Source organism: Erythrolamprus reginae, chromosome 3 (genome assembly GCF_031021105.1).
Source record: "Erythrolamprus reginae isolate rEryReg1 chromosome 3, rEryReg1.hap1, whole genome shotgun sequence".
Lineage (NCBI taxonomy): Eukaryota > Metazoa > Chordata > Lepidosauria > Squamata > Dipsadidae > Erythrolamprus > Erythrolamprus reginae.
In genome coordinates, this window is record NC_091952.1 from 1,197,464 (window position 1) to 1,222,552 (window position 25,089).

General features: G+C 47.5%; 1 protein-coding gene across 1 annotated transcript; it reads right to left on the reverse strand.

Annotated features, from left to right (window-relative positions):
- Nucleotides 1-23,769, reverse strand: LOC139163546 (papilin-like). The gene is made up of 13 exons (XM_070744379.1): nt 23,667-23,769; nt 19,487-19,585; nt 17,775-17,918; nt 17,257-17,391; nt 14,634-14,831; nt 12,739-12,846; nt 10,311-10,478; nt 8,202-8,351; nt 5,944-6,105; nt 3,692-3,829; nt 3,389-3,565; nt 1,537-1,704; nt 1-182 (listed from the first exon to the last, which is right to left on the reverse strand). The coding sequence occupies exons 1-13, from the start codon at nt 23,734-23,736 to the stop codon at nt 142-144; spliced, it is 1,758 nt and encodes a 585-aa protein (XP_070600480.1). The 5' UTR covers nt 23,737-23,769; the 3' UTR covers nt 1-141.
- Nucleotides 23,770-25,089: the final 1,320 nt, after the last annotated feature.

Genomic DNA, 25,089 nt, shown 5'->3' on the forward strand with positions numbered 1-25,089 from the left:
TGCAGGGAAAGCCAGGCCTTTATTTCTGAGAAGGCAGAGGAATCACAAACAGGAATGGAACCGGGGCGGTGGCCGGAACAGCCCTGGTGGTGGATTCTGCTCCCAAGGTCACGCTTCCACGCAGGGATGTTGAAGAAGGACTCATTCTTTGGGACGTTGCTGCTGCTGCTGCTGCTGTTGTTCTGTGAAGAGAAGAGGGGAGAGGGGAGTGGGTGAGTGGGGGGCCAAGCAGTTTCTGTCCCTGGATAAGCAGAGCAAAGCAGAGGGGGCTTAGCCTTGTGGCAGGGGGAAGCTTCTGCCTGGATCTGTGGTGGCGCAGTGGTTAGAGTGCAGTACTGCAGCTTACTTCAGCTGATCACCGCTGCCAGCAGTTTTGCAGTTCAAATCTCACCAGGCTCAAGGTTGACTCAGCCCTGGGTGGGTAAAATGAGGACCCAGATTGTTGGGGGCAAGAGGCTGATTCTGTAAACTGCTTAGACAGGACTATAAAAGCACTATGAAGTGGTAGATAAGTCTAAGTGCTATTGCTAAACGACCTTCCTTCCTTCCCTCCTTCCTTCTTTCTTTCCTTCCTTCCATGGTGAGTAATATGAGGACCTAGATTGTTGGTGGCAAGAGGCAGATTCTGTAAACTGCTTAGAGAGGGCTGTAAAAGCACCAGGAAGTGGTATATAAGTATGTGTTATTGCTATTGCTATCTGTTGTCTAGAGGGTGTGTTTTTCTATTGCTATTCCTTCTTTCCTCCCTCCCTCCCTTCTTCCCCTTTTCCTTCTTTCCTTCCTTCCTTCCATGGTGAGTAATATGAGGACCCAGATTATTGAGAGAAAGAGGCTGATTCTGTAAACTGCTTACAGAGGGCTGTAAAAGCAGTAGGAAGTGGTATATAAGTCTAAATACTATTGCTATAATTTGTCAAGCATATATGATGACGGACCTATGGCACTCGTGCCACAGGTGGCATGTACCCTCTCCACAGACACGTCAACCATCGGCCAACCCAGATCCACTGTGCATGTATGTGCTTCCCACCAGCCAGCTAGCCTTTAGGTCTCTGCTGCGCATTTGCTAAGGTGGGGTATTTCCACAGGCTTTGCAGTGGAAAGGGATTGGAGGAGGGTCGGGAGGAAGGAATCCATGGGGGAAACCAGCCCCTGCTGGGCAAATGAGGCTAGCAGACTGTTTTGGTGCCAGCAATAGGCCTCCCTGAAGCCTCCTGGGACTGAAAATGGGGCATGAGGGGTTTTTGGTCACAGGAGCCTTCAGGGAGGCCGGCTAGCACTCAAGCAGGCTGCCGGTGTTTGTGTGCATGGGTGTGTTGGGCCTGCTGGGCAGTATTGCATGGGGGGGAGGGGAGGGCAACATGCATGCACATGCTCTTGGGTGCATGCACACTATTTTTGGCACCCCAGGGAAAAAACGTCACCCACCACAGTCATATAACAGAGGTATAAACATGGTTTTGAATACATGAAAGAGGATACAAATAAAAACATTGGGACATTATGCACAAGGCCACATCCATTCCTGTCCCTTACCAAATTCGCCGCAGACCATTTCGCACTCCAGTCTTGTGGCGAAGCGGTTGTCGTTGCCACCGCACAATCCGTAATTAAAGATTTCACACCTTTTGGTGTTCCAGTTGAAATAATACTGTCGTGAATATCCTTGACATCGACCCGGGTCTGCTGGGAGTTTGCAAACCTCTGCGGAGGGAATGAGAACACGAGAGAAAGAAAGTGAGACGGACAGAGAAAGATTCTCTTCCTTCCAGGAAGTGGGTTGGGCCCCATCTCCCTGGACGCCTTAGTGTCCAAGTTTCCAGGTAACATCCAAATTAAATTGTCTGGCGGGACCCAGGGGAAGAGCCTTCTTTGTGGCGGCCCCGACCAATTAATCCAGTACACAGCTGCATGAGCTGTTATGGCCGTACCCAGATACTCCCGTATTAGTCCAGCACTCCGCGAGCTGCACTGGCTTCCAATCAGTCTCCAAATGCAATTTAAGGTGTTGATTATTACCTATGAAGCCCTACCTGACTTGGGACCAGATTACTTTTGGGACCGGTTCCCATTGGCCAGGCAATGCCAGCTGGCGGGACCACGGGTAATGGCCTTCTCTGTGATGGCTCTGGTCCTCTGGAATCAGATCCCCCCGGTGGTTCATACCGCCCCCCACCCTCCTGGCCTTCTGAAAGGCTTTGAAAACACACCTGTGCCAGCAGGCCTGGAGGCCCTTGAGCAATTGCATTTTGGGATATTTTTAATTTTTGTTGTTGTTTTATTGCTGTTCAATAAGAGGGACGGCTTATAAATTGTACAAATAAATAAATAAGTAAGTAAGTAAATAAGTAAGTAAGTAAGTAAAAAGTAAGTAAACGAATGAGTGAGTAAGTAAGTAAGTATGTAGGTAAGTAAATAAGTAAATAAGTAAGTAAGTAAATAAGTAAGGAAGCAAGCAAGCAAGCAAGCAAGGATGTAAGTAAGTAAGTAAGTAAATAAATGAGTAAGTAAATAAGTATGTAAGTAAGTAAATAAGTAAATAGGTAAGTAAGTAAATAAGTAAGTAAGGATGTAAGTAAGTAAGTAAGGATGTAAGTAAGTAAGTAAGTAAGGATTTAAGTAAGTAAGTAAGTAAGTAAGGATGTAAGTAAGTAAGTAAGGATGTAAGCAAGTAAGTAAGTAAGGATGTAAATGAGTAAGTAAGTAAGGATGTAAGTAAGTAAGTAAGTAAGTAAGTAAGTATGTAAATGAGTAAGTAAGCAAGTAAGTAAGTAAATAAGTAAGTAAGTAAGTAAGTATGTTAATGAGTAAGTAAGTAAGTAAGTAAGTAAATAAATGAGTAAGTAAATAAGTATGTAAGTAAGTAAATAAGTAAATAGGTAAGTAAGTAAATAAGTAAGTAAGGATGTAAGTAAGTAAGTAAGGATGTAAGTAAGTAAGTAAGGATTTAAGTAAGTAAGGATTTAAGTAAGTAAGTAAGTAAGGATGTAAGTAAGTAAGTAAGTAAGTAAGGATGTAAGTAAGTAAGTAAGGATGTAAATGAGTAAGTAAGTAAGTAAGTAAGTAAGTAAGTAAGTAAGTAAGTATGTAAATGAGTAAGTAAGCAAGTAAGTAAGTAAATAAGTAAGTAAGTAAGTAAGTAAGTATGTTAATGAGTAAGTAAGTAAGTAAGTAAGTAAGTAAGTAAGTAAGTAAGTAAGTAAGTAAGTAAGTAAGTAAGTAAGCATGTAAACAAGAGGCAGCTGAATCCACGGAAGGACAGGGGACCTGGAGGATGTTTCAGAAGAGACCTTGCTTGGTGCTTCTTGCCTGGACTAACTCACTCCCAGGGGAGGGAAGGGTTAGCTTGACCTTGCAGGAACTCCGGTGCCCTAGCCCTCCTCCGTACCTTTGCTGATTTTCCCACAGGCCTTTTCGCACAGCTCCTTGGTCTTAAAGTTGTTGGGATAGTCCTTGCAGCTCTGATAACTGACACACCTCTTCTTGTCTGGATCGTAGTGGTAGCGTGGCAAAGCACCTTTGCAGCTCTCCTCCTGCGGAGGTCGCTGGCACCTCTCACTGCGGACTGCAAGGGAGGGAGAAGAGGGGGTTTGCGTGGACTCTGGCTCAGGGGGTCTCCCTGCTGCCCGGTGCTCAGGAGCGGAGGGTGGAGGGGGAAGGAAGCAGGTGGGGGAAGGAGGCCTGGACACACCTGAAGGCAGGCAGCCACGACTGCATCCGGTGAAGCAGCACTTCTCGGTCAGGGGGCAGTCGTGGTCCCCAGTGCAAGTGTTGTTGCATTGAGCAAAGAGCTGCACTTCGACCCTTGCCGGACACACGCCGGGGTGCTCTAGAACGAGAGGGAGGGTCAGGTCCCCAAAACTAATCAAGGCACATAATTATTTCATAGTTAATGCACATAAGATGTTTTATAGACTGCATATGTCACCAGAGAGGTTAGAAAAAATGTTTAAGAATAGGTCAATGAAATGTTGGGAATGTCTACCAGGCCCCGGGCTCTTTTTTATCATATGTGGTGGCCGTGCACGGAAGTTCAAAAAATTTGGGAAAGATATTCAACATTGGATAACGAAGATATTAAAAAGGACTATTGAATTTAAACTAGAGATATTTCTTCTGGGCATCTTACCAGAGAATTTAAACAAAGAAGAAGTATATTTGGTTGTACATATTGTGAAAGCATCTAGAATAGTATATGCACAAAACTGGAAATTGAATAAGATCCCAAACAAAAGAGAAATGCTATGGAAGATTTTAGAATGTGCTGAAAGGAATAGGCTTTCTTTTAAACTTAAGGATAAAGAAGATTCCGACTACTATAAAATCTGGGGAAAAGTTTTATAAATGGATGGAAATGAAAAATGGTCAAGAATTTTAAAATTATTTTTGAAGTGATATATGAGAATGTGGTGGCAACAATAGATAACAATACAACACAGACTTAAAAAGGTTAAATTAGATAAAAGCTATAATTTGTCATATTTTTAAAAGGTTGGAGCTAGGGAATGTTAGTAGATTTTAGTAGATAAGGGAACTTTAAATATATAGATGGATAGAAATGTTAGTTCATGATTTCTATAGATTATTGATATTTAGTTTTAAATATCTGATTAAGGGTGATAGAACTGTTTAAATGGAAAACATAATTATGATGCTCCTTAAAATGTTTTACTTGAGAAGTAAATGTTACATATTGCTATTTTTAAGCATTGAAGCTGTGTTTTTTATTATTCCATGTATGTTTTATTGTATGGTGGAGAAAAATAAAGAAAAATTTATACACCCCCCCCAAAAGACCCATAGTTATTTCAGAGCGGTTTACTTTGGTGTTCCTCATCTCCAGATGGAATCCTGCCAGACTAAAGCAACAACTTGCATTTTATAGATAATACTCCTTGAATCTCTTGGGAGGAGCTATGTTAAGTCTCTGCCTGGTGACCAAACTATCCAGATTTTCCTCCCTCTTTGCTCTCTCTTTGCTCTTGGCCCCTCCCTTCTTGGAATCCAGACTACAGTCTACCACAGGGAGTGGGAGCAGTTACTGGGGTCGGATGGCAGAGGTGTCTTCCTGGTGCAGCCTCATAGCTTCTCTAGTGCTGCCAGGCTAGGCCAGTGCAATGCTCGACCCTAGAGTGCGCTAGCAAGGGATTCCAGGGTTCTGCCCTAAAACCTTGGTGTGTGAGAAGGACTGAGCGGCCCTGTGACGATGCGAAATGTGAGCCATACCAGGAAAGGACAAGCAGATATTACCCATCCCTGTGGTCAACTTGGTTAACGTGAAGCTTATGCAGGAACCTTTTTGGCTTCACAATTGGTGCAGACCCTTTAAGACACCGGTTCTGGGTGTGGAAGAAATGGGTTAATTTAGGAACAAGCTGAAGTGTATGATGGGAATGGATGCGGGATATCACTGTGAGATTGAGCATCGGGCCATCTGTCCCTGTTGTGCTTGCATGCATGTGTGTGTAGTGGAAGTGTTGAGGTGAGGAGAGAGAGAGAGAGAGAGACAGACAGACAGACAGGAAGAAGGACAGGAAGGAAGGAAGGAAGGAAGGGTAAATGGTGGGAGGGTGGGAAAGATAGAGAAGAAAGAAAGAAAGCAAGCAAGAAAGGGAGAGGGCTGAGAAAGAAGATATGGTGAAGAAAAGGAGGGAAAGGATATTGTCACTCACAGTACTACAAAGGCTTCGGTCTGTCGGTCTGTTATAGACTGCGATTCACAAGATTTCAAAGAGAAAACTGAGAGGCACAGATTGCTCAGGAAATGAGGGGAAAAAGGACGGAGTGAACCAACAGAAAAAAAAGAAAGAAAAAAAGAAAGGAAGGGAGAAAGAAAGAATGGAAGGAAGGAAGAAAGGAAGGAAAGAAGGAAGGAAGAAAGAAAAGAAAGAAAAAGAGAAAGAAAGAATTGAAGGAAGGAAGGAAGGAAGGAAGGAGTGGCACCTTCTACAGCCTCCACACATATCTTCCTATCTCCAAAGACGCAGCACTTCTTCCTCGGAAGGTATATGCCACGGTTACAGTCCCAGTCGTTGGTGCAGTTGGGGAAACAAACGTCCCCTGTGCTGGGGGGCAGCAGGACCATGGGGCAGTATCCTGGCAAATCTAGAGAGAAAAGGGAAACACAGGACAGAAAAGAGGGCATTCTGACTGGGCCTCACACCTGAAGGAGAGAGTTCCCCAAATCTTTCAGCTTGCGGGAGGCGTCTGTGGACGGTTCCGCGTGTGCAACTGGCAAGACCGCCTGCACTCTCCACTTCCTGTTCCACGGCCTGGTTCCCAAAAGCTGAAGGCCTGTTGGTGGGTCACAGCCTGTGGACTGGGGACCACCTGCTCTAAATCTATTAGAGGCCTCCTCCAAACATTGCAGGACCTTACTCAGCCCGGCAGGGGGCATCTGTGGCAGTGAGTTTGCAAAGGTCAAAGGTCCTCCAGCCTCATTCACCAAAGAGTTGGAAATCTTTGGCCAGAACAGCCGTGCAAGCTACGTCCACATTACTCCAACACTCCGTGAGCTGCATTGGCCACCAGTCGGTCTCCCAATTCAATTCAAGGTATCGGTTATTACCTATAAAGCTCTACATCACTGGGGATTAGGATTGCCCCCACCCTCCTTGCCTTTCGTAAACTCCTCAAAACCCACCTCTGCCATCAGGCATGGGGGAATTGAAGCATCACCACCCAGAGTCCACAAGGAGGCTTAGAAATTTCACTAACAAATAAATAAATAAATCTTGTGCGGCCGGACAACCCTGAAGGGTCTTCTCTGGTCAAGCGGCACCAGGTGGCAGGGGAACCGTTCCTAGAATCAGGGGTGGGCAGCAGGCAGGATGGGGTGGAATGCAGTTCCACCGGTGGAAATGAAGATGCGTGCACAGCTCCAGCTGATTGGCAGCTGTCACTTCCTGGATTACTGGTCTCCACTCGGCTCTCCTTTTTCTCCCTGCTGCTGCTGCTGCTGCTGTGTCTGCGCTCCTTGCTTTTTTCCTCTTCCCTCCTTCCTGGCCTCAGACGAGCTTCCCTCTCTCCTGCCCGGCTCCCCTCCAGCCTCACACGGCCACTTCCTACCTGAGTTGCAAGCAGAAGCCATGGGTGGAAGTGGCGCTGGCAGCATTGATGCTTCTGGCAGCACCCCTTCGCCCAGCTGCCCAGCCTGAGGCCAGGAAGGAGAGTGCGGGAAATGCGAAGCAAATGGTCACCCCAGCGAGTGACACTGGTGAGGTTGTAAGTAGAGGACTTAACAGTTTGTATGAACGATGATGATCGTTCAAGCCTCTCCCACCTGATCACATGGCCAGCAAGCCACTCCTACACAGTCATATGATCATTAAGCCACACCCACAAAATAAACCACACCCACAGTGTGGCAGTAAAAATTTTGGCTGCCCATTACTGCCTAGCATGCTCCAGCCCATCGACCGCTCTGCTGCATAGAGAGAAGCCTCCCGTGGGCCTGATTCCCCCCAACGGAGGCCGTCTCAGTGCAGGTTGGCACCAAACAACCCTCCTTTGGCAGCTCCGACTTGCCTGACCCTTTCTGCCCTCCTGCAACCACTGGGCTGGCTACACAGAGCTGGGGCCAGCTCTATTCTGCAAAGCTTCCATGGAAATCTCAACTCTTGCTGGACTTGGAGGATGAACCTGGTTTGCTTTCCTCTGAGCTCCAGTGGTGGTTCATGGCTGGGCAAAGGACCTTGCAGCTCTGGCACCACTCAGCTCCCCCCACCTTTGTTTGCATTTAGACTTATACACTGCTTCCTAGTGCTTTTCCAGCCCTCTCTCAGCAGTTTACAGAATCAGCCTCTTGCCCCCAACAATCTGGGTCCTCATTTGACCCACCTCGGAAGGAAGGAAGGAAGGGCAATAGCCCTTAGACTTATCTACCACTTCCTAGTGCTTTTACAGCCTCTCTAAGTGGTTTACAGAGTCAGCCTCTTGCCCCAAACAATCTGGGTCCCCATTTGATCCACCTCAGAAGGACGGAAGGCTGAGTCAACCTTGGGCCTACTGAGATTTGATCTGCCAAACTGCTGGCAGCCGGTGATCAGCAGAAGGAGCTTGCAGTGCTGCACTCTAACCACTGCGTCACCGTGGCTTTTTCCTTGGTACCAGGCCTGGCAGGCACCCTCCGCCAACCGTTCCTGACCCCTGGTTCCCCCCACCACCCTGGTCTCCCCTCCCAGTCCAGGAACCAGACTTACATTCTTGTGGGATTCTACATTCCTGCCCCCCACAGGGAGTGGCACAGCACCGCTGGACGTTTGGGCAGCTGGCATCATTGGAGCAGAATTTGCCACAAGGGCTGCCCTCACGAGGTTCTCCGGTGGGACACGTGCCAGGCCTGTTGGTATCTGCAAGAAGAGGAGGTTTCCATCAGTCAAGGGGGAACTTTTTCCGTTGTGTTTGAAAATTATTCAGAGATTCAGCAGGGCCTTTGTTAGGCTCACTCAAAAAGGTTTTTTCCCCCTCAGGAGAAAAATGTATATATTCTCCTAAAACCTAGGTAGAATTGTATCGCTGAGTAGATGCAATTTATATTGACTTTGATTCAGTGGTCCACAACAAACTACTCCTAAAACTCAAATCCTATGGCATCTCAGGATCCCTCCACAGCTGGATTACAGCATTCCTGTCAAACAGACAACAAGTGGTTAAGATAGGAAGCACCATATCTACCCCTGTCCCTGTTAAAAGCTGTGTCCCCCAAGGTAGCGTACTGGACCAACGCTTTTTGTTCTCTACATCAATGACCTTTCTGATCTCATCACAAGCAACTGTGTCCTCTTCGCAGATGATGTTAAGCTCTTCAACACCACCGATAACACAAGTGCTCTCCAAAAAGACCTAGACTCTATTTCTGATTGGTCCAACACATGGCAACTCCAAATCTCAACCAGCAAATGCTCTGTCCTACACATCGGCAAAAAGAATCAGAACTCCAAATACAAACTGAATAATCGAATTATCACAGATAACCCCCACTCGGTTAAGGACCTCGGAATACTAACAAAAGACCTAAGTGCCAAAGCCCACTGCAACAACATAGCCAAGAAGGCTTCAAGAGTTGTAAACCTAATCCTACGTAGCTTCTGCTCTGGCAATCTCATACTACTCACCAGAGCCTACAAAACGTTTGCCAGACCCATCCTAGAATACAGCTCATCTGTTTGGAACCCATATCGCATCTCGGACATTAACACCCTCAAAAATGTCCAGAGAAACTTCACCAGAAGAGCCCTTTACTCCTCTACCCAAAATAAAACACCCTACAAAACTAGACTTACAATCCTGGGCCTAGAAAGTTTAGAACTAAGACGCCTTAAACATGATCTAAGTATTGCCCACAAGATCATATGCTGCAACCTCCTGCCTGTCAACCACTACTTCAGCTTCAACCACAATAACACAAGAGCACGCAACAGATTCAAGCTCAATATTAACTGTTCCAAACTTGACTGTAAAAAATATGACTTTAGTAATAGAGTTATTGAAGTGTAGAACTCATTACCGGACTCTGTAGTATCATCCCCTAACCCCCAACACTTTACCCTTAGACTGTCCACAGTTGACCTCTCCAGATTCCTAAGAGGTCAGTAAGGGGCATGCATAAGTGCAGTAGAGTGCCTACCGTCCCCTGTCCTATAGTCTCTCCTATATCCCATATATCTTCTCTTCTATCCCTATATCTTTCCTCTATTCTCTCATCGATTTATTTTATCATATATTCTTCTATTCTTTCTCTAACTCTATTTCCTTGAAGGTCTCCTCTTTTACCTTCACTGTGTATTATTGTGTATTGGACAAAATAAATAAATAAAAATAAAACAAATAAAAATAAACTCAAAATGTGTTAGGCCAGCAGAAGGAGGTCCACTCTACCCTTTCCTCACTCCCTCTCACCTGATGGACTTGTCCATCTGACTCTCTGAGTTCTCTCTTTGGAGTCTTGTGAACTGAAGTCTAAGGCGGACTGACAGGTGGTTGCCTTGGTAGTAAGGGGAGTGACGATACCCTTTCCTTTCCCTCCCCCCTCCTTTCCCTCCCCCCTCCTTTCCCTCCCCCCTTCCTTCCTTCCTTCCTTCCTTCCTTCCTTCCTTCCTTCCTTCCTTCCTTCCTTCCTTCCTTCCTTCCTAACTTCCTAACTTTCCTTTCCCTTCCCCTCCCCTCCCATTCCCACTTCCATTCCCATTTCCTTTGCTTCCTTTTCCTTCTCCTCCCTCCCTCCCTCCCTTGTCCCATTTCCTGCCATGGCCAACAGCTCACCTTCCTCCCTGGGACCAGATCCTCCCTCTCCCCCAACGGTGTCTCACCTGGAAGGACACAGCGGAGCTCACATTCCTTCAGAGTGTTGAAGTTGTTGGCATTCCCTCCGCAGCCTCCGTAGATGAAGTGTTCGCATGCCCCTGTGTGCCAGTTGTAGAACCAGCGAGGCATAAAGGCCATGCACAGGCCTCCCCTCTTGGGCAGGTGGCAGAGATCTGAGGGACAGAGCGGGTGGCAGAGACTCAGAAGTTGGCACCTGGAGGCCTGGAGGGGGCCCAACTCATCCACAGCGGAACACACCTGCCCCCTATCTAGGGTGGGCGCCCTGTTGCCAGTGGGTGGCTTCCTGCACCCGTGTCTTGGGGAGAAGCCAAGGGGGTAGCAAGAGCCATAGACTTATGGGAGACTTATATCCCACTTCCCAGGGCTTTCCAGCCCTCCCTGAGCGGTTTGCAGAGAGTAAGCACCAGGGTCGTCCAGAAAGTAATGCACCACATTTTTTCTCAGCCTACAGTAATGGTACGAAACTTTAGATAGACATTATTTGAATTGTCAGGAGTGCGTGTGTAAATTTTGTGTTTCTTCAGACAGGGAGGGTAGATGCAGCCGTGTTTCAAAATGGCGTCTGTAAGTGATGGACGTTACAAGCTGCGTGTCGTCATTGGATTTCTCACTGTGGAGAAAGAAACTGTTGGGAACATTCACAAATGTTTGTGTGCAGTTTGTGGAGAATCCGCAGTCGACAGAAGTACAATTAGTCGCTGGGCACAGAGGGTACGAGGCCATTGGAGGTGATTCGCACAGTGTGGAAATGGCTTCATGACCAGAACAAGGAGGGGTACCGACAGGGCAAACGCGCCTTTGTGTCTCACTGGAGGAGGCCATTGAACGGGACGGAGATTACATGAAGAAATAGGGAGCGTAAAAGAAATGTCATTCATTCTTGCATGTGAGTTTCATTGTGTTCAATAAATAATTGTTGAAAAAAAATGTGGTGCATTATTTTCTGGGAGACCTTCATATATTGCCCCCTACAATCTGGGTCCTCATTTGACCCACCTCAGAAGGGCGGAAGGCTGAGTCCACCTTGAGCCTGATGAGATTCCATCTGCCAAACTGCTGGCAGCCGGTGATCAGCAGAAGTAGCCTGCAGTACTGCGCTCTAACCACTGCACCACCGAGGCGCTATAAAAATGCACCTTTGAGACTTGAATGACTGGGAATCTCCATGGACATTTTATCCAGCTGTTCTTCTGTTATTCTTTGCCATACCACACGGGGGCGCATTTGCACAAAAGAAGAACCTGACCTCCCTACATGTTTGAGCAGCTGGGACCTGCTTTCTGGGGAGGGGGGCCACTGGGGGTCCCAACAACTCACCAGAGCCAACTCTCCATGGGACACAGTTCCCACTAAGACCGAAGAAATTGTGGACTAGAATTGTTTGAAGAAAGGTTGCCAAAGGAGGAACGAAATGAAACAAGTAGGGCAAATATTAAATTATCTTTTTAACTAATGAAACTGAATTGTTGGAATAGAGTTGGAAGGGACACCGGAGGTCATCTACCCCAACCCTCTGCTGAAACAGGAGACCTTGTTGTTGTTGTTGTTGTTGTTGTTGTTATTATTATTATTATTATTATTATTATTAATTAGATTTGTATGCCACCCCTCTCTGAAGACTTGGGGCGGCTCACAACAACAACAATACAATATAATACAAATCTAACAGAACACCTGTTATACCTCACAGAAAACTGTACATACTCTTAGTTATTCATGGCCGAGCCAAGGTAACCACGTAACGGCCCCAGGCCTGCCAAAAAAGGCAAGTTTTAATGGTAGAGCAAGGATAGTGTGGATCTCTGGCAGCAGTTGGTTCCAGAGCATCGGAGCCACCACAGAGAAGGCCCTTCCCTCGGATCTGGAGAAGGCCGACTATGTGGCCCTTATTGGTCACAGGGAAGTGTGAGGTGGAAGGTGGTCCCGCAAATAGCCTGGTCCTAAGCCAGGTAGGCAGTATTGGGCAGCCACTTACTGTGCTAACCAGCCGGTGCAGGCGCGCATGCTCCCAAGACATCCATGTGTGTGCGCCCTGTGCTGGAGTTGGCTTCTGGGCATGCGCAGCAAGGCCAAATCTTGTGAGACTTGGGCTATTTTCACTTATATTTTTCCGCGCATGCACAGAAGCACAAAACAGTGAAAGTAGCCGAAATCTCACGAGCACAAGTGAGATTTGGACTATTTTTGCTCCTGCGCATGTGCAGAAGCAAAAAAACTGGCAAATTTCAGCCCGGGAATCTGTCCATCATGCCATTCCCAGGCCAAAATCTATGGGTGGGCCATTCGCAGGCCTTTTCCACCAGCCGGACGGTGTCCCCCCCTCCACCTTGAATTGCACCCGGAGGCCTTTTGGTCTCCCCCTTGTCCCCTTCCGGTCTTCCTGCCCCTTTCAAGGCCGCTTGGGCCGCCTACCTTGTGCCTGGCATTCCCGCCTGCAGACTCCTTTGCAGCACTTCTTCCCGTGGAGGCAATCGTGGTCTGCGCGACACCTGCCCTTGCCGGCCTCTCCTCCACCTTTCCCTGCAGGGGAGCAAAGAGCCTGAGATGCAGGGGGGCAAAGCTGCCCCACCCACGCCCCCTAGAACATAAGAATCAGCCCTGCTGAATGGGGCCCAAGCCCATCGAGTCCAGCGTTCTGTGTCACTCAGTGGCCCCCCAATTGTCCATGGGGATCTTGAGCAGAAAGAGAAGGCAGGACCCTCCCTTTCCCTGGACCCCCAACAAATGGTACTCTGTACCAACATAGAGGTGGTACATGGACATCTGTTTCAATCATCACCTATGATACACTCGGCATCCCTGAATCTGTCTCATCCTGCCTTGAAGCTCCCCAGGCTGACAGCTGTCACAACCTCTTCTGGAAGGGAATCCCATCAACCAAGGACCTTCTGGGTGAAGAAATATTTCCCTTGATTTGTCCTCACTTTCTGACCTGTGAGCTTTAGGGAGGGCCCCCTCGCCGTAGTGCAGGTGGTCCCTGACTTACGACGTCGATCTGTTCCTATGGGGCGTAATAAGCCGAATTTCCGTGTAAGTCGGAATACTGTATTCTGATTTACACGAATGGAGGTGGCGGCAGCAGCTTCAAGGGACCAACAGCCGGTCCTTCTTGGCGCTGCATTGTCGCCTCCGTTTGGGCGAGGGGATCTCCATGGTGGGTGGCGGTGGTGGCTCCAAGGCTGCCCACCGCGGAGATCCCCTCGCCCAACCGGAGGCAGTGGCGGTGGTGGCGGCAGCTTCGGAGGCTACAGCAACACAGCACCGAGAAGGCTGTTGGTCCCTTGAAGTAGTCGCTGTCTCTGTTCAGGCGAGGGGGTCTCCACGGGGTCTCCAAAGCCGCCACCCACTGCAGAGATCCCTTCGCCTTAATGGAGGTGGCGGCGGCAGCGATGGCTTCGATGCTGTCCCCAAGTCGTCGTAACGCCGAAATGTCGTACGTCGGGGGTGACATAACCCGAGGACTACCTGTATTGTGTGATAGAGAAAAGGATTTTTCTCTATCCACCTTTTCTGTCCCATGCCTGATTTCATACACTTCGATCAAGTCACCCCTTAAACGCCGTCTATCAAAGCTGAAGAGACCAAGGCGTTGCAACCTGGGTTTGTAAGGGAGGGGCTCCATTTCCTTGGTCATTCTTGTGGCCCCTTTTTTGCACCTTTTCCTGTTCCATTCTATCCTTGAGGTGTCCAGAACTGTACACAGGACTCCACGTGTGGTCTCATCATCGATTTGTACGGAGGCAATGCAACACTTACCGACTTACTTTCAATTCCCTTCCTAATCCTGCCAAGCATGGAATTTCATTTTTTTTCCCTGCTGCTGTACACTTAGTTGACATCTTCATTGAGCTGTCCACCAAAACCCTAAGATCCCTTTCTTGGGTTGTCTCAGAAAGCTTGGTCCCCATCAACCAAATAATATTTTCTCACTTTGCTTCTGATCTTTCCCCCAACTCACCTCAGATTGTGTCCCCTTGTTCTTGTGTTCACTTTCCTACTAAAAACACTTCCCTCCTGAACCTTATTTAACCCTTTAAGATATTTAAATGTTTCGATCATGTCCCCCCTTTTCCTTCTGTCCTCCAGACTATACAGATTGAGTCCATTAAGTCCTTCCTGATACGTTTTATGCTTAAGACCTTCCACCATTCTTGTAGCCCGTCTTTGGACCTGTTCAATTTGATCCATCTCTTTTTGTAGATGGGGTCTCCAGAACTGGACACAGTATTATTCCAAATGGGGTCTCACCAGCGCTCTATACAACGGGATCACAATCTCCCTCTTCGTCTTGCCAAGCTCCTCCTCACCTTTCTTCTGATCCTGTTCCTGTTCCTGTTCCTGTTCCTGGTCTTGTTCCTGGGGTCTTTCAGGCTCCACGCACTTCAGGCCACAGTTGTAGTAGCAACACTTCTTCCCATCATTGCAGCCACTGTCGTTGACGCACTCGCCTTCGCAGGGGGTAATGTCTTCAGGAAGACGCCTCTTGGGGCAAAGTCCACGGACAGCTGCATGCCAACAGAAGAGAATATTTGTGGCTCAGAGTGGAACTGTGAGGCCCCGAGCTTGGCGCATTTCCCACAGACATGGATGATGTTACCTAGTGTGGTAGTGAAATGTCTGCAAGGAAACTACCCAGATGGGGGCAGAGGTTCATCCTCTGAGCTTGTGGGTTGGCTCTGGAATGTTTCGTTACCAAGCTAGGTGACGTCTTCAGTGGCGCTTAAGGGAGGTCAGTGTTCTTCTGCTCATCAGGGGCCTCGAGTGGTCAGTAGGTTTTGGGATGGGCCGGTCACATCAGGTGAGGGTCTTGTGAGGGACGGGTCAGCTCTGGGGAGGGACAAAGCCACCAACCTCTGAGAGCACCAAGGACCTCTCAGTAGCCAGATGGGAGGGAATGGATTAAGCCTGCTGGAGCGACTGTGACCAGGATTGCCGGGGGGGGGGGGGGGGGGGCAAAGGGGAAGGGGTTGCACTCCGGTGCTCAGTGTTAGTACTATGCAGATAACTGGTTGGGTTTGGCAACATATGAAACAAACTAACAATGTATGCTTAAATGTATTGAAACACAAGAGGGAGCCAGAAGCAAGATTCTCTCTCTCTGCTATTTCTATTAGGTTCTCTGTGACTGCTGTAGTAGAAACTGTGTGTTAAGTACTGGTTTATGTATTTGTAAGCCTAATAAGCAAGACTTATAGTTTTGTATATGTGTTGCCTGATTTAACTGTGTATGACTAGGACTGTTCTTGGCTGAGATATCTGTCAAAGTAAATAATATTCTATACACTTAATGTATCTGGCTTGTATTGTTATTACTGGAACCTCTGGGCTTCCAGTTGGATACCTGATAGAACTAGGTGTATCTTTCACAACTCAGAGATCCCTCTGCACACTCCTCAACACTCAGCCCACCCTAAGCAGGGCCCCCTTGGAGACCCATTCAGGTTGCTTCCAAGGATTTGGGGTCTGCTGTCCTTCCCTTACTCACTGAGCCTAAACCAAATTAAAGAGGGAGGTGGATCCCGTTGAGCCAAGGGGCAGCTCCCTCCTCCTCATTTCCAGGTGAGGTTTCCATAGCAACCGAGCCTGGGGATGTGGTTTGAGGGGTCACATATCTACCCCACCAGAAGATTAGCAGGAAGGGGAGCAATAGATTTAGGCTTATAAATTTAATAAATTAATAAATTCAATAGGCTTATAAATTCAATAAAATAAATTCAATTAAATTAGCCCTTAGATTTATATACCGCTTCACAGGGCCTTCACAGCCCTCTCTAAGTGGTTTACAGACAGCATAATTTGCCCCCAATGATCTAGGTCCTTATTTTACCCACTTCAGAAGGACGGAAAGCTGAGCCAACTCAAGCATGGTGAGATTCGAACTGCTGAAATGCTGGCAGCCAGCAGTCAACAGAAGTCGCCTGCAGTACTGCACTCTAACCACTGCACCACCATGGCTCACCTTGGATCCTAGATGGTCTCTCTCTCTCTCTCTCTTTCCATTAGTCAGCCATTTCCCCAATGGTCAAATCTGTCCCCAATAGCAACCGCTTTCATTCAATGCTCCAATGAGTGGTGGTAGCCCCCAAAGTCGGAGGGCCCTCATTTTTTCAGGGCTCACATACCTGCCCTTTGAGTCAATCACATGGTGTTTTGTGCACAGCCCTCGGAGCGAACCCACCAACTCAAAAAGTCCCTTATTGCATGGTAAAATCACACTCTATTGAAAACACGCACATGGTGAAAGCAGATTTAAATGGCAAGAAAAAGGGGAGTCGCTTCTCTCTCCAGAATGAGGCCTCAACAAGGTCTGGGGAAGGTGCCAAACTCGGCCTAATTGGAATTCCTTAGATAACAAATCATTTTATCATTTAAGAATATGAATCAGCTCACTGAGATCTTGAGCCAAAATCCTCCAGCAGAGAATGTCTTTTATTGAGGCAGCAATCATGGGTTTAAAGCCTTGTTCAAGCACATTTCCACTCTACAACCTCTTCCACGAACGGTGTTGAAACCCTACACCCAATTACCCAAAACCCTTTGCCTTTATACTGCCTTGAAATGACATCACAACCCAAAGAGGCTAAGGCTGTAAGCTAATACCTTTTATTATGCAACTCCTCTCGCCTTCTCAGCAGTCTCCTACCATGAGGGTCTATCCACTGACATTCCACTCTCATGTCTTCCTCATCCTCTGACTGGGACCACTCCCCCATTGTCACGTCAGCCCCCTCTAGTGGTTCCTCGAGTTCACTAATGTCACTTTCTCCCTCACTTTCACTCTTGCGCTCTGCTTCAGCTGGCAACCCCCATGGCCCAGGGTCTCCAGAGGGGCCGGTCTCACCCTCCTCAGAATCAGACATGACCTGAGGTGGACAAGGAGCAGCCACAACACCTGGGAAGAAGTGACAGGTGCCCCACAGAGAACTCTACCTGGTACAGCTTCCACACACTTCTTGTGACCTTCCGTCCTGCAGCATTTCTCGTGCCATCCGCACTGGTGGTCTTCTGTGCAGGGCTTCTTGTAGATGGCCTGATCTTGTGGCCTGGGGCAGTAGCCATGATGGACTGGAAGAGAAAGGTGGGCACGGAGTGGGTCTTTCATGCCAAGAAAGGTCCCCTGGCATCTCCCGCAGGGTGAGTCTCTCAACGCGACCCTTGGGTTGCCTGGTGGGCACCACTGCGATCCCAGCCAATGGCCATTGATAGAGGGGGCACCAGGAAGGGTGCTCCATCTGTGGGGTCTTTAGAAGGGCCCTCAGGCATGAGGGAGGTGGCACTCTGCCCTTTCCCAGGAAGGAGAATCTTGACCAGAGCAGAATTGGAACCTGGGACACAAGGGGGAATCCCTCCGGACTCTCCTCCTTCCACTTCCGAACGTTGTCACCACCACCACCACCAGAAGCAGCCCTCCATCCGCCTTGCCCCAAATTGTGCAGGGTCTCACCCACCTCCTTTGGGAAGGACACATTTCCTTATATTCCCAATTTGGCAGCATTTTTCATCCCCTGGGCACGGTCGATCCACCTGGCAGTAGAGCACTTGCGGGTAAAGAAGTGTAGTTGTAGGTGGACATTCGCCATATCGAGGAGGACCTGGAGAGAAAGGGAAGCAACCTCCGTCAGCGTTGGCCAAAGCTGACCTCCTCCTCCTCCTCCTCCTCTTCACAACCCCCCACCTCTTCTAGAACTGAAGATGTTTGCTAGTCGGGCAATGAAATGTCTTCAAGAAAACAAACCAGCCCAGAGAGCAGCTTCAGCCCTCCTCTCTCTCCCCCTCCTTCTTTTCCTCCTCCTCCTTCTCTTCTTCCTCTTCTACTCCTCCTCATCCTTCTCCTCCTTCCCCTCCCCTCCCCTTCTCTTCCTCCTCTCCTTCCTCTTCTACTCCTCCTCCTTCTCCTCCTTCAGTTCTCCCCTCCCCTCCTCCTCTTTTTCTCCTCCACCTTCTACTTCACCTTCAGCCTTCCTGCCCCTCCCCTCTTCCCCCTCCTCTTCCTCCTCCTCCTCTTCTTCTTCCTCCTCTTTTCCTCCTCCTCCTCCTCTTCGTAGCCCTCACCCTTCTAGCACCGCACATGTTCCCTAGTCAGGCAATAAAACATCTTCAAGAAAACACTTAATGGTCAAAAACAAGATATTGGAATTGGCAGAGGTGAAGAGGCTAACTGGGCAAATAAAGGAGAAGGAAGAAACAGATTTCAACAAAATCTGGGAGAAACTGTACGATTGGTTGGACAAGGAAAACAAAACAAAACAAATAAGTAGTGTAGAGGTAGTCTAAATGAGAATTTATAGAATCTCTGAAACGTACACAGGAAAACCCCCGAATATGCCAAGACCTTCATATACATATAAAAAACAAACAAAGGGAACCCTCAAAGAACCCATCCTGGATCTGAAGGAATGAAATATTCTCATTGAATCCATTGTTCTGTACAAAGTTGAATGTGCACAACAGCAGGTGAAATTGATGGTCCATCAGTGTTGCCTCCTAAGTGGACAGTTTGATTTACTTGGAGTTATATTGTGTTGTTTAAGTGTTCCCTTTATTTTTTTGAGCAGTGCATATATTTGCGGCTTTTTTGTTCTGTTTCTTTTTTGTTGTTTTCCATGTATTGTTATAGAAACAATATGTATTCTATGTTATTGTTTTCTCTTTTTTGTATATGTCACAGGCGTCAGCTTTTTAAAAAATAAATTCAATAAAAATATTTTTTAAAAGAAGAATTAGAATTTCAAAAAAATTTTTTAAAAAGAAAACAACCCAGCTCAGAGAGCACCTTCAGTCCTCCTCCTGCCTCCTCCTCCTCCTCTTTATTTATTTATTTATTTATTACTTAGATTTGTATGCCGTCCTCCTCCTCTTTGTCCTCCTCCTCTTTGTCCTCCTCCTCCTCCTCCTGTCCTCCCCCTCCCCTCCTCCTCTCTGTCCTCCTCCCCCTCCCCCCTCCTCCTGTCTCCACCCACCCACCCAAAGGGAATGGTGATGGTGGTACCTAGCATGAAATCTCTGCAAGAAAATCACCCACCGCAGAGAGGCCCCACGGGGAAGGGGAGGGGGAGAGACCCAGGGGGAAGAGGAAACAGCTGCGGGGACAAGTGAGGATTAGATCGCAAGTAAATTGGCTGAGGAAGACAGGAAGACGAAGGCTCCACCAAGCTCTTACCAGGTTTCCCCTGCTGCTTCGTCCCAGGAGGGCCAATGGTTGGTGGTTCCGGGGTCTGTTGCTGCACCTGTCCTCCCTTTACACGGGGACGAATGCTATCTAGAAGCAGGGGACAAAACACAAGACCGTCATCCTCTGGACTTTGCCCTCGACTGCCCTCAGGCTGGCCTGGGCCGGTTAAAAGCTGCTGCACCCACTGGCCAAAACTGCCAGTCCCCACTGGCCAAAACTAGCCTGCCCTGTGGCCAAAGCAGCTCCGCGGGGGCTGTTCCTCTTCCAAAAGACGGATCTGATGAGGGAGGGCTATTGGAAGAACCAACGAGATATAGGAACAGGTGTGTATGTGTGTGTGTGTGTGTGTGTGTGTGTGTGCGTGTTTGCATGCATCCACAATGCCATTATTTTCATTCTCTCCACCAACAAGTATCTCTCATAGTCCCAAACTACCGTACTTTTCAGAGTACATGATACCTTGTCTTACAAACTTAATTGGTTCCGGGACGAGGTTTGTAAGGTGAAAAGTTTGTAAGACGAAACAATGTTTCCCATAGGAAAAGCGATTAATGTGTGCAAGCCCCAAACTCACTCCTTTTGCCAGCCGAAGCGCCCATTTTTGTGCTGCTGGGAATCCCCTGAGGCTCCCCTCCATGGAATCCCCAGCTCCGGACTTCTGTGTTTTTGTGATGCTGCAGGGGAATCCCAGCAGAAGAATCCCAGCAGTGCAAAAACGGGCGCTTCGCTGGCAACAGAAGTCTGGAGGCGGGGGGCATCCTAGTGGCGGCGGTTTGGGTTTGTAAGGTGAAAATAGTTTGGAAGAAGAGGCAAAAAAATCTTAAACCCCGGATTTGTATCTCGAAAAGTTTGTATGACGAGAGGTTTGTAAGACAAGGTATCACTGTATAAGACACGCCTAAAAGAGAGTGGAAATGTTGGTGCGCCTTATACACCGAATATATCCATTTTTTTGCTGTCCCCACATCCCATTTTTGCAAAAAATGAGCCTGTTTTTCCCAAAAATAGGCAGTGAGAGGGTCTGGGAAGCCTGCAGATAGCTCCTGGGGACTGACATAAGGCAAAAATGCCTCTGTTTTTGTGAAAAATGGGCCGTTTTTTGCAAAAATTGGTTTGTTTTCGCCTGTTAATTACCCCATCTAGCATGAGTGGAGGAGGAATTCTGGGAGTTGAAGTCCACAGGTCTTAAAGCTGTCAAGTTTGAAGACCCCTGGATTAGGTGTTAGGGGTGCAAGGGTCTTCAAACCTGGCAAGATTAAGACTTGTGGACTTCAACTCCCATTCCTGAGCTAGCATGAGTGAAGGAGGAATTCTGGGAGTTGAAGTCCACAAGTCTAAAAGCTGTCAGGTTTGAAGACCCCTGGATTAGGTGTTACGGGGTGCAAGCAGTGATGGGCTACCAACATTTTTACTACCCCACTGTGGGTGTGGCTTATGCATTTTGTTTCAACATCTTTCAGTGCAACTTGAGTGCTCTCGGGTGGAGCTCCAAATTTTGCTACTGGTCCTGCATTCCTGATGGTACCCGTAGGAGCCCATCACTGGGTGCAAGGGTCTTCAAACCTGGCATGTTTAAGACTTGTGGACTTCAACTCCCATTCCTGAACTTGCATGACTGGAGGAGGAATTCTGGGAGTTGAAGTCCACAAGTCTTAAAGCTGTCAAGTTTGAAGTTTGTAAAAAATGTACATGGTTGTAAAATATAATCTGTTACACTGGTATTTTATTAAATGATATATTACTACACTATTTGGTTCAGAATTCATTTCTCCTTGTTTTCCATTCCTAAAACCTAGATGCGTCTTATACTCTGAAAAATACAGTAAACATTTGTCCTGAGAAGGAGAAAAACCAGCCACCCTGTGGAGACCCTGCTGGTGCCTTCCCTTCATCCTCCTTGGCTTAGTTTCACACCCAGCAGCAGTTGTGCAAAGGGAAGCAGCCCAGTCCCCTCTATGCCCAGCCTCACACAGCATGAAGAAAGTGGGGGGTGTACATTCCTAAGGAAGGGGAAAAGCCCACAGAGGCTTCCCAGATGTCTATGAGAAGCCCACCACCATTCCTCCCTCCATTGTTCCAAGCAGCTGGTCATCCAAGGCCAATTTTATTTTTATTAAGATTTTTATTAATATTGATTGTTTCTTCATTGCTTATTTTTCCCCTATGACAATCATTGTTGTACCTCTTGATTCTTGACAAATGTCTCTTTTTATTTTATGTACGCTGAGAGCATCTGCACCAAAGACAAATTCCTTGTGTGTCCAATCACACTTGGCCAATAAAATTCTATTCTATTCTATTCTATTCTACTCTACTCTACTCTACTCTACTCTACTCTACTCTACTCTACTCTACTCTACTCTATTCTATGTGTAATTAGTAGTCTGTCTCTCCCAGCCATTAATGTAGGTCTTACGTTAATGTTCCGCTTGTGGTGCAACCGGAACAATGTGTAACTCAAAACTGTAGAAATGGGGGTAGACTTTAGGAGAAACCCTCCCATCCTTCTACCTCTCACAGTATCAACAGTAGAGACCTTCAAATTTCTAGGTTCTGTCATATCTCAGGACCTAAAATGGTCACCTAACATCAAAAACACCATCAAAAAAGCACAACAAAGAATGTTCTTTCGGCACCAACTCAGGAAGCTCCAACTGCCCAAGGAGCTGCTGATCCAGTTCTACAGAGGAATCACTGAGTCTGTCATCTGTATAACTGTCTGGTTCGGTTCTGCAACCCAACAAGACCGACACAGACTTCAGAGGAGAATCAGAACTGCAGAAAACACAATGGGTGTCAACCTGCCTTCTATTGAGGACCTGTAGACTGCACAGGTCAAAAAGAGGGAGGGGAAAATATTTAGAGACTCCTCACATAAACTGGACAAAAACTGTTTCAACTCCGACCCTCAAAATGATGCTATAGAGCAGTGATGGTGAACCTATGGCACAGGTGTCACAGGTGGCACATGGAGCCATATCTACCGGCACACGAGCGGTTGCCCTAGCTGAGCTCCAATGTGCCTATGTGTGCCAATCAGGTGATTTTTGGCTCATGGGGGGGACATTTTTGGCTTCCAGAGAGCCTCCAGGGGGGCGGGGGAGGTTTTTTTACCCTCCCCCGGATCCAGAGAAGCCTTTGCAGCCTGGGGAGGGCAAAACACGAGCCCACTGAGCCCACCAGAACTTGGGAAACCGTCTGTTTCTGGCCTCCAGAGAGGCTCCGAGGGGTGGGAGAAGTTGTTTTCACCCTCCCCAAGCATTGGATTATGGGTGTGGGCCCTTGTGCATGCGTGATAGTGCACACTCATGCTCTTTTGGCACCCAAGGGGAAAAAAGATTCTCCATCCCTGCTATAGAACAGTGTTTCCTAATGTTGGCAACTTGAAGATATTTGGACTTCAACTCCCAGCATTCACTGGCTGGGGAATTCTGGGAGTTGAAGTCCAAATATCTTCAAGTTGCCAACGTTGGGAAACACTGCTATAGAATAGAATAGAATTTTTATTGGCCAAGTGTGATTGGACATGATCATGCACATCAAGACAACTAGACATAAGAACAGTTTCCCCCCCGAATGCCCTCACTCTGCTAAACAAATAATTCCAACACTGTCAAACTATTTACTAAGTCTGCACTACTATTACGACTAGTTTTTTCTCATCGTTCCTATCACCCATCTCCTCCATTTACAAGTGTATGACTGTCACTTGTTGCTTGTATCCTTAAGATTTTTATGAATATTGATTGTTTCCTGATTGCTTATTTGTAGCCACAAAAATGAGTTGGAGGGAGGGTCTGGGAAGTCTGCAGAGAGTTCCCCAGGGACTGGGGTATGACAAAAATGTCCCCTTGTGCCCCTCCATCCAAGAAAGTGAACACAAGAACAAGGGGGCACAAACTGAAATTAGTTGGGGGAAAGATCAGAAGCAACATGAGAAAATATTATTTGACTGAAAGAGGAGTAGATGCTTGGAACAAACTTCCAGCAGACGTGGTTGGTAAATCCACACTCACTGAATTGAAACCTGCCTGGGATAAACATAGATCCATCCTAAGATAAAATACAGGAAATAGTATAAGGGCAGACGAGATGGACCAGGGGGTCTTTTTCTGCCTTCAGTCTTCTATGTTTCTATGCTTCTAAGAAGAAATGAATCCGCACTCACCACCATCCCATTCAGTTGCTGCAGCAAACGTCACCGCCAGGAGCAGGAAGCAGACCAAGTGGCCCTTCATGGTTGAAGTTCAACTGGTGCAGCCTTTGTGTCGGAGCTTGCAATATATACCTCCTGACCTTCAAGGTCAAAACCAGACCTGCTGAGTCAGCTTTCCTCACCCTGGCTGGTGCCAAATCCCAGAATCCCTTCTTTGTGTCCACAGGCTTATCTCGTGCTCCCCAAAGGTTGTGGGGCATGTCAGGGTGACCCCTGGAGGGAGGCCAAGGGGAGGTTTCCTGCCAGGTAGCTCCCCCCGCTTCATCCTTGGCAGCAGGCAGACCTGACCACTCGAGAGAGTCAATATTTGACAAGGCCACGGACCGGGGTTGCCTTTCACGGACACTTACTGATGGGGAGATGTCCAGGTGGCTTTTAGGGAAGCCATTGACTCTCCAGAGTGCTGTGATCTGTGGTGGGTCCCCTAAGAGAAAGATTTCCACGGTGGTCCTTGTGTTCCCAGAGCTTGGTGCTTTTCTTTACCAAACTAGATAACATCATCAATGCTAAAAGTACAGGAGGAGGAGGAGGAGGAGGAGGAGGAGGAGGAGGAGGAGGAGGATGGGAGGTGTCCTTTGTTGAGCTGGAGTGGCGCAGTGGTTAGAGTGTAGCACTGTAGGCTACTTTAGCTAACTGCTGGCTGTAGTTCCTTCCTTCCTTCCTTCCTTCCTTCCTTCCTTCCTTCCTTCCTTCCTTCCTTCCTTCCTTCCTTCCTTCCTTCTGAAATGGGTCAAATGAGGACCCAGATTGTTGGGGGCAATAGGCTGATTCTGTAAACATAGAAACATAGATACATAGAAGACTGATGGCAGAAAAAGACCTCATGGTCCATCTAGTCTGCCCTTATACTATTTTCTGTATTTTACCTTAGGATGGATCTATGTTTATCCCAGGCATGTTTCAATTCAGTTACTGTGGATTGACCAACCACGTCTGCTGGAAGTTTGTTCCAAGGATCTACTACTCTTTCAGTAAAATAATATTGTCTCATGTTGCTTTTGATCTTAGAGGGAGCTGTAAAAGCACTGTGAAGCAGTATATAAATCTAAACGCTATTGCTATTCCTTCCTTCCTTCCTTCCTTCCTTCCTTCCTTCCTTCCTTCCTTCCTTCCTTCCTTCCTTCCTTCCTTCTGAGGTAGGTAAAATGAGGACCCAGATTGTTGCAGGGCAATAGGCTGATTCTGTAAACCTCTTAGGGGGCGCTATAAAAGCATTGTGAAGCAGTATATAAGTCTAAATGCTACTGCTATTCCCTCCTTCCTTCCTTCCTTCCTTCCTTCCTTCCTTCCTTCCTTCCTTCCTTCCTTCCTTCCTTCCATAATGGGTCAAACAAGGACCCAGATTGTTGGGAGCAAGAGGCTGACTCTGTAAACC

Bases quoted from the DNA above. Each gene is read 5' to 3' on its own strand.
- LOC139163546 (XM_070744379.1), bottom strand. From the start codon at position 23,736: ATGAAGGGCCACTTGGTCTGCTTCCTGCTCCTGGCGGTGACGTTTGCT. The intron at 17,392-17,774 runs GTGGGTGAGACC...TTTCTCTTCCAG, and splicing joins ATGTGTCCTTCCCAAAGGAG to TCCATCATGGCTACTGCCCC. The intron at 3,566-3,691 runs GTGTGTCCAGGC...CCTCCCTTGCAG, and splicing joins TCGTGGCTGCCTGCCTTCAG to TCCGCAGTGAGAGGTGCCAG.